We start from the raw sequence: 9,644 nt of genomic DNA on the forward strand, positions 1-9,644 counted from the left end.
AAGTCCACCAGAGTCAAGAGAGAGACTCACTTCTCAGGAACTGACCACAGGTAACAGAGCTCACAGGTGCTGGTGTATGCATGTGTGAAGTATTTGCTACCACCAGAGTAATAAATGAAAGCTGCAGATGCCATATGAGGGCAGGACCCCCCGAGGCAGGCTCCAAGTTATTGCATTACTGTCATAACTGCTCACTGCAAAGCACCTTTGACAAAAAAACAATATGATACCTAGCATAACTCTGCTGACTCCCCTGAAATTGCACAGATGATTAATGTTGCCCCTTAAGGCATGAAAGAAGAGATAAAATTATTTACATTTAATTTCTTTACCCAGAATGGAACTTTAACTGCAGCAGTGGATGATGTGGGAGTTGCCTTCAGACTTTATTAAGTTGGCCCTCTGACCATGAAGATGTTTTTCACTATGCAAAGAGTTTAATTCCAGCAGGAGTTAATTCATGTTGGGCAGAAGACAGATAAGCACTCCTGGCAGTCCTTTTACTGAGACATACACAGCAGTGCAAGGTACCAGAGTCCATCCTGCCTTCAGGCCAAAGGAATTGTGGCCACATTCAAAAAACATAAGCACTGAGACACCACTGGCTTTACATAAGAGAGGACCATGCTGTAGGCAAGGCAGGAGGCTGCTCTGTTGAACAGCTTTTGCTCTTGATCCACTTTGTTCTGTTGCAGAATTAAACACCACCTTAGTTATGTCACTGAAATCATTGTCCTGGTTTTGACTCGACACAGTAATTTTCTTTTTAGTAGCTGGTACAGGGCTGTGTTTTGAATTTAGGATGAGAATAATGCTGGTAACACACTGGTGTTTTAGTTGTTGCTAAGCAGTGCTTACCCCAAGTCAAGGACTTCTCAGCTTCCTGTGCTCTGCCATCAAACAAGTGCACAAGGGGCTGGGAGGGAGCACACCCAGCACAGCTGACCCCAACTGGCCAGAGGGATATTCCACACCACAGAACATTATGCCCAGTATATAAACTGAAGGCAGTTGGCTGAGGATGCTGATTGCTGCTCAGGGATGGGCTGGGCATCCATCAGCAATTGTGTTGTGCATCCCATATGTCTCTTGGATTTCATTCCCCTCTTCCTCTTTTTTTTTTTTTCATTAGTACTAGAAGTAGTATCATTATTATTATTGTTTCAATTATTAAGCTGTTCTTATTTCAATCCATGAGGTCCACTTTTTTTCCCCCATTTCTCCTCCCCACTTAGGAGGCGAGCAAGTGGCTTCATGGGATGACAGTCATTCCATTGGTGGCTTCCTAAAGGAAAGCTTACATGCCCTAACCTGGAGTAGACCTGCCTGAGGAATAGTTTTCCAGTCATACAAATAAAAAGCCAACAGGATTTCAACTCACTGTTTTAATTTCTTTCTCAAGACAGAAAGACTTTTCAAAGTTCTACATAAGCATCCAAACCAAGAGAACCCAATTTGGTAAACAGGTCTCTCAGTGGGACACTGTGGCAGTGGGGGGCACTCAGGTCCCCCTTGTTCTTGCTCCAAGGTACTCCCACAATCCTACTGAGGCTTCTAGTAAAACACACCAGGATTAATCTCTGCTTCTCAGGCAGATAATTGTTCCACTTTGAAGTAAGTAATTGTATGTTACTGGGAGAGAAAGGCTGACTCCAACTGTGGCCCTTGGCTGGCATGTGAGAAAACCTCAAGTAAGTCCAAGCTCCAGAAAATATGTGATTATTAACCAGCTGCAACCCCAGAAACCTGAGAGAGAGCTACCCAGAGCAGCCAGCTGCTTGGCGGTGGAAATGCTTTCATGAGCTATCATGATCCAAGCTCATAGCCTGGGTTTTGATGCTTTGAACCTTGGTTGCCTTGGTTGGAACTAGATATCTTTTAATGTCCTTTCCAACCCAAACCATTCTATGATTCTATTATCTTGGTTTCAGAAGACTAGAGTGACATCAGAACTGAGGATGGGCTCTGAGGGTGTGAGAACAACCTCACAGTCTGTGCATTTTCACTGTGGTCATGTTGGACCATTTTGCAATAGGAAAGTGGGTGGTCTGCAAGTGTGTTCAAAAAACATGGCTAGATGTGGTGTGAAGCTGGACTGAGGCTGGTTGAAAGTTAAATGAAATTCAAGTGATGAGTACCTGAGGTTTAGAAATTGCTGTGACAGGATGCACACTTACTGAGCAGTCTGGCTGGCAACTGAGCACAGCTTTCAGTCGTGGTGTATATACACAGTGAGAATACATGTTCCTTTAATCCTTGTATAACCTAGCAGCTCCACCTACCCTGGAGACTGAAATTATCATTGACTCATTGAGCATGCCCAGCAAAAACTCCTCCTGAGCATTCTCCTCTCCCTTTTCTGCCAGTTGTAAGGGCAGAGGTTCAAAAGATCTCCATAGAGATTAACAATATAAATCCATTCACCCTTTTCCCAGGAGTAGATAATACTTGGATGTGCATTTACTTGGCAGCGGCCCTGATTGCATTGTGAACTCCCTCCTAACCTCCAACCATCAGATACATATTTTGAATGGGAAGGCACCTGCAGTAAATGGCATTTAATAGCAAGCATTATTTAATGTCTTTACTGGAGGGGATGCTGCTAAACCCAGGGAAGTCGTGTCACTTTTAATTCCTCTGGCTCCATCAGCGAACATGTGAGATGCGCTTTGTAACACAGATCTTTTTCTCAGAGACTTTCACAGATGTGATCATTCCACAAGCATTATCCACTCACTAAAGATCCCAGCCCTCTGATCACTTAATATCAACAGCTCTGAAAAATTAACTATCTTACTAATCTCTGTAAAGTAAACAGCATTTTGTCCTTAAAAATAACAATATTTAGTCACCTCCAGAATTTTCAAAGCAATCATTCACCTCCAGAATCTGGTGCATTCAGCCAATGCACCTAAAGAATGCAGAATCAGGACTGTGGAATGATACATGTTGGAAGGGACCTCTGGAGATCACCAGGTCCAACCCCCACTGAAGAGGTGATAACTTCAAAGACAGATCAGGTCATTCACAGTGATGTCCAGATGAATATTGGACATCACTTAGGATGGAGATTTCACAATCACTTTGACTGATTTCAGACCATTCTCCAGGTGAATATTTTTTCTTCATTTCTAATTGGAACACAGAATCATAGAATGGTTTAGGCAGAAAGGAACCTAAGAAATCATCTAGTTCCAACCACTGCCATGGGCAGGGACACTTTCCACTAGACCAGAGCCCCATCCAATGTGTCCTTGAACACTTTCAGGGATGGAGCATCCACAGCTTCTCTGAGTAACCTCTTCCAGTGTTTCACCACCCTCACAGGCAAGAATTTCTTCCAATTTAATGCTAGCCTAATCCAATCTAAACCTACCCTCCATCATCCTAATGCTCTTAGCTCTTGTTCTACCATTCCATGCCCTTTTAAAAAGTTTACCTCCAGCTCTCTTGTAGCCCCCTTAGGTACTGCAAGGTGCTATATGGTCTCCCCAGAGCTTTCTCCTCTCTAGGCTGAACAACCCTAACTCTCCCAGCCTGTCTTCACAGCAGAGGTGCTCCAGTGCCTGGATCATCTCCATGACCTCCTCTGCACTCGTCCAACAGCTCCATGTCCTTCTCACCCTGGGGGCCCCAGAGCTGGATGCAGCACTGCAGGTGGGATCTCACACAACTGGAGCAGAGGGACAGAATTCCCTCCCTCCAGCAGCTGGTCATGCTGCTTGTGGTGAAGCCCAGGCCACGGGCGGCTTTGACAGCTCATGACAGTGCCATTGACAGCTCATGCTGAGCTCCTCATCAACCAACACCCCCAAGTCAGCGCCTGATGTTGTGACCCTCACTTGTTGCATCCCATCCAATTGCTGTGCACCTCCCAGGAGAGTTAGCTTTTACCCTTTCTTTGCCCACCCCTAAGGTATCTGGAGACAGCAGTAAGATTTTTCCCCTTAAACTTCTCTTTTTAGGAGTGATAAACTCAGTTCTTCCTGTCTTTACACATCATATGCAAGTCTGTTCATCACCTTGATTACCTTCAACTGGACTTCTCCCAGTGAGGAGCCCCAAATTAGACATAAAATTCCAAGTTTTGTTGGATAGGGGGAAATAGTTATAACCCCAAACTTGATGGACACAATCTTGCTCATACAGGCTGGGATGCTCCTGCTCCAAGATGTGCCCAAGAGACTCATCAGGTCCTTATCTCAATAAGGACTGACTGTCCTCAACCTGTACTCTTGTAGAGGTCTATTCCATCCCAGGCACACCTTTGCATTTCCATATACATACATATATATATATATATATATATACACACACACATTATATCTATATATATATTTGTCTACATTCTCTATTTCCCTTTACTTCTCAACTGACCCATTCAGCTCCAGCATCTGCCAATATATATTTTTTAAAGTTGAGTAAGTAAGATAATGGAAGTATTAATGATTTTTCATGAGAACATAATCTAGTTTTACTTCTTTAGATTTAATACACTTTTATTTTCATTTCCCTTTAAATGTAATTTTTGTCCATTTGTTCCTGAAACAAAAAATAATAATCTATTTTCAGGAGCACATATTTTATAATTTGTGGTTGATTATATTAATTCTGGGTCATTGGTTTTTCTGAGAAGAGCCCACGCAACAAAAAGCTCTCAGCCTTGGAGCTGCTAAGTGTTTTGATCAATATAATGACAGTCAAGGATGTTTTGTACCTTACAAACCAGGAATTTTAAATCAAGAGGCTTTATGAAAGGCTGCAAACCCCATTTGTCCTTTGAGTTGCAAGTAAAAAACCTACTTATTCCAAAATTGTCAGTATTGTGCATGAAAGATAAAATAGTAATTTCTCCCCCCAAAAGATGGCAGTTTATCTCCAAAAGGATGCTATAGTCTCTAAGGCTACATTTGTTCCAGTATGACAATAGGATCCCTGGTTCTGAGAATGAGTAGTGCAGCACTGAGTGAATTCATACAGGGAAGATCCCATCCCACCAAAACAAGGTCCTGGACCTGTTTTGGATATGCTTCTTTGTATTTCCCTTGGTAGCACAGATGAACAAGCAGCAGCAGTGCAAAACATCTTGTTCATTACCGTTTGTTATTGTTACTTGCTGTTTTCATTAAAAATTCCGAAGAGATTCAGGAGAGGCAGGAGGAAGCACCAGTTTGGCATCCTCCCTCCGTTCGTTTACCACGAGCATGGAATGCATGGGGTGCACCCTGAACATCTCTGTTTGGGTCTTCTCCCCAACTCTCTCAAACTGCAGTTCACCAGCAAATGTCATTGTCACCTGATGATAACACAGATGCCCTTCCTTCCCCCAGGAGATGCAAACTGAGTCCCACGTTGGTGCCTGATGGCTTCTCACCTCACGTGTCTGACCCAAAAGCTCTTTGGACCTGGTATCCCAGGACTGTCTGGAGAAGCAGAGTGCCAGCACCAGCTCAGCCGTGCCTGGATGCCATCCAGGGCTTTGTGGGCTGCAGCTGGCTGGCATCCCTGCATGGAGCTGGGGCACAGGGAATCCTGCTCGGTGGGGTTAGATTCTGACGTTTGCTATGAAGCCCAGAATCCCACTGCTCACCACAATTAGCGTGCTAAAAACCAGGGGGAATGCTCAAGCAAACCGGGGGAAATGCTCAAGCATTTCATTAATGGCTAATGTTATTGAATAGACAATTAATAAGAGCAGTCAAGTAAATGATTATTTCTAATAAAAGGCCCGACAATTGCTAACAAGTTAGGAAATGCCAGCACAGAAGTTCTCTAAGAAATAATCCCCTGCCACATTGCCCCTACGCAGAATAAGCAGGGTTACTAACAGGTTTCCTGGGTGCGCAGTGTAGCCTATCTGGGAGCAAGGAAATTCCCGTGGCGCCTCACTAACACATTTTTAGAGGAGCCCAGGGACAATTTCACGGGGATGCTAACTTTCTGCGGCTGGCACGGAATACGCCCCGAGGGGGCGAAGCCACCCCGAGACAAAGCCGGGGCCGATTCCGCACGGTGCGGGCAGGGGATGGGCGGCGGGCAGGGCAAGGACAGCGGCCGGCGGGCTGGGGTAGGGGCAGGGGCGGCACGGACCGGGCAGGGACAGCCGGCTGGGGCAGGGGCCGGCGGTTCTGCCCTCCCGCTCGGCCCGGCGCCCGTTCCGACCCGCGCACGGACATGACTAAGCAGCACCTCTCCCTCCGCGGCCGCTCCCGCCGGGGACTCACCTGCCCGCCCCGGCCCCGCCAGCCCGCGGCGCGGCTCCTCCGCAGGGGCCGCCGCTCCTCCGCCCCGCTCCGGCCGCTCCGCCGCCGCCAGCGCCGCCCCGCTCCGGCCGCTCCGCGCCGCCCCGCAGCCGCTCCGCTCCAGCCGCGCACCCCCCGCGCCCGCGGAGCCGCCGCCTCTCGCCGCCGGGGCGGGCCGGGGGCTGCCGTCAGCCGCGGCTGACGCAGGGCTCTTCCTGCCGGGGATGAAGCCCCCGGCGGCCGCCAGCCGGGAGCCCCCGCGCCCGGCGGCGCTCGGGGCGGCCGGGGACCCCCCGCACCCGCGGTAGGGCGGCGCTTCCCCCGCTGCCGGCGCGGGCAGCGCAGCGCCTCCCGCCGCCGCCGCGCCCGCAGCAGCCCGGAGCAGCCCGGAGCAGCCCGGAGCAGCCCGGAGCAGCCCGGAGGAACCCGGAGGAACCCGGAGCAGCCCGGAGGAACCCGGAGGAACCCAGCGCCCCGCAGCCCCGGCATGGAGCGCCCGCTCAACCTCAGCTGCCTCGCCGATACGACGCCGGACAGTGGCAACAGGAGCGGGTCCTCCGCCGGCCCCGAGGGCGGCCAGGCCCATCTCTCCGTCTTCAGCGTGTTGGTCCTCACGCTGTTGGCCATGCTGGTGGTGGCCACGTTCCTCTGGAACGGGCTGGTCCTGGCCACCATCCTCCGTGTGCGCAGTTTCCACCGGGTGCCCCACAACCTGGTGGCCTCCATGGCCATCTCTGACGTGATGGTGGCGGCCCTCGTCATGCCCCTCAGCCTGGTGCACGAGTTGTCCGGGCGGCGGTGGCGGCTGGGCCGGTCGCTCTGCCAGGTGTGGATCTCCTTCGATGTGCTGTGCTGCACTGCCAGCATCTGGAATGTCACGGCCATTGCCCTCGACCGCTACTGGTCCATCACCCGTCACCTGGAGTACACGCTCCGCACCCGGCGCCGCATCTCCAACATCATGATTGCTCTCACCTGGGCGCTCTCCGCCTTTATCTCTCTGGCCCCATTGCTCTTTGGCTGGGGAGAGACTTACTCAGAGGACAGTGAAGAGTGCCAAGTCAGCCAGGAGCCCTCCTACACCATCTTCTCCACATTCGGGGCCTTCTACCTGCCCCTCTGCGTGGTGCTCTTTGTGTACTGGAAGATCTACAAGGCTGCCAAGTTTCGAATCGGATCTCGCAAGAGCAACTCCATCACCCCCATTACACCAGAAGCACTGGAGGTAGGTCAGCTTGGTTGTGTTTTGCTCGGGTCAAGCACTGGCAGCAGGCAAGCCTTTGTAGAAGCGGGGGAAACTTAAACCAAAAGTGCAAGTGAGCAGTGGTCCACCAAAGCCCTGTGGATCCTGGAGTCTTCCGAGGGAAGGCTGACTGCAAAGCTTGGAAACCCAGTCTGCTGGCTCCCTCCCAGCCCCCAGCTGTGAGTGCTCAAGGTGTAGCCAAAGCAACGTTGGGACGTATTGCGAGCCTGAGCGCCACGTGGGCGAGCGGTGACTCACAGGTGTCCCCCCATGGAATGCTGAATCAGTGCTGGCCGGCATGAGTAAGGGGGCACCGTCCCTCCCCTGGGGAGGCAAGGGGACAGTGGATGGATGGGCTGCTGTGTCTGCTGGGGACGGTACCTTGGCAACCAGCTGTGGCTTTGGGGACACTGTGAATTTACCCAGATAAAAAACACATGTGCAGAATGTCCTTGGAAATCTTTCCTAATCATGACTGCATCGTGTCAGTTCATCCCAGGCACGGTGACTCTGCACTGGAAAGATTTCATGCAGGGAGGAAGCAAATGTATGCTAATTTTCTTCCCTTTCTACCAAGGACTCCTCAACTCAATGGGTTTAGAGAAAGTAAGCAGACTTCTGTGCATGGCATGTGGGTGTGTGTCTGTTCTGCTATCAGATTATAAGTGGGGAAGTAATCTTCATTACAATCAGATTGTAAGTGGGGAAGTGCTGCTGTGTGAGCAACCCCATGTACCCTCAGAACTCTCCCTACTTTCTTTTCCAACTTCACTTAAAATAGTCTCCATCACCCAGAAAAGGTCATCCAGCCTGCGTTTCCCCTCAGAAGAGTGACGTGGATGGCCTGTGTTTCCCCCGGAGCCTTGGCCCTTGCTCGCGTTGTTGGGCTCTGTACCTGCTGTGTGGGATCACCTGGCTGGGGTACATATGGTGCAACTTGTGTTTGTGTTTGGCAGGTAAAGGAAGCGGCCCAGCAGCCACAGATGGTCTTCACTGTCCGTCACGCCACTGTTACGTTCCAGACAGACGGAGACACGTGGAGAGAGCAGAAGGAAAAGAAAGCTGCCCTCATGGTGGGCATCCTTATTGGGGTCTTCGTGCTCTGCTGGATCCCCTTCTTCATCACAGAGCTCATCAACCCACTCTGCTCATGTGACATCCCACCTGTTTGGAAGAGCATTTTTCTATGGCTGGGCTATTCAAATTCCTTTTTTAATCCACTCATCTACACTGCTTTCAACAAAAACTACAACAATGCCTTCAGGAACCTATTCTTTAGGCAGCAGTGAGCAGAAAAAGCTTTCCTGCTGCCCCAGGAAGCTGATTTTGAGTGTCAATGATTCTGACCAAATTCCTGAGGAAATTCAAAGCCACAGATACTGAGGTGATGCTGAAAATGCATCGCCATGGGTCGTATGTCCCCGAATCAGTCCCAGTCCCTAGGCAGGCTCTCCATCCCAGCCTCTTAGCTGCTGTTTTTCCTGCAAGTAGCATGCAAGGGCTTCTCCTGCCAGCAGCCTGGCACCCTCGCTCCAGTGCCCTGCTGTGTTCCTCCTGCCTCCCCAGTGATGCTCTGTTTGGAGGCACCAAAGGTGCAGAGGAGTCCACTGGCAAAGAAACGTTGGTTTGGCCGCTGCTGGTGTCTCCCAGCATTAATCAGCTTTGTCCCGTGTGCAAAGCTGGGACCCGAAAACATCAGGAGGTTTTGTGATTACATATGAGAGTACATATTTTATGGCTTGTCTGAAAGCAAGGTTTGTCTTGTCTTTCACTGGTAAAGACTGCAAAGTGTTCGTTTTTTTGGGGAATAAAACCCTTGGTAAGGGTGAAGTGCAGACTACAATTACCAAGCTTTTTGTCACATACTTTGGGCAAAATTGTGTCTGTTTGCTTTTGGATTCTATGTAGCAGGTTTTGTTTTTTTAAAAAAACAACAAACAAAAACTTATTGTGAAAGCTTAATGCATGGTGTACCCTGGAATGAGAGAGAATGCATGGGAAACTCACCTCTCATTCCCCAACTGCTATGTGTGAGCATCTGCCTCAAACCTTTATGTTCAGAAATACCAGCTGTAAATGCTAATCTTCGTCCTTGTTGTTTCCCATTTTAAAACATAAATGTATTTTGAGCAGCTGTGGGCAGATTTCCTGTAGTTTCA

At 49.6% G+C, this 9,644-nt stretch overlaps 1 protein-coding gene across 1 annotated transcript; it reads left to right on the forward strand.

Annotated features, from left to right (window-relative positions):
* The first annotated feature begins 6,729 nt into the window (after nucleotides 1-6,729).
* Nucleotides 6,730-8,828, forward strand: HTR5A (5-hydroxytryptamine receptor 5A). Its single transcript, XM_058833088.1, has 2 exons — nucleotides 6,730-7,467; nucleotides 8,442-8,828. Exons 1-2 carry the CDS (start codon nucleotides 6,730-6,732, stop codon nucleotides 8,772-8,774), a joined length of 1,071 nt encoding a protein of 356 aa, XP_058689071.1. The 3' UTR covers nucleotides 8,775-8,828.
* The last annotated feature ends 816 nt before the right edge of the window (nucleotides 8,829-9,644 follow it).

This window comes from Poecile atricapillus, chromosome 2 (genome assembly GCF_030490865.1).
Source record: "Poecile atricapillus isolate bPoeAtr1 chromosome 2, bPoeAtr1.hap1, whole genome shotgun sequence".
NCBI classification, from domain to species: Eukaryota; Metazoa; Chordata; class Aves; order Passeriformes; family Paridae; genus Poecile; species Poecile atricapillus.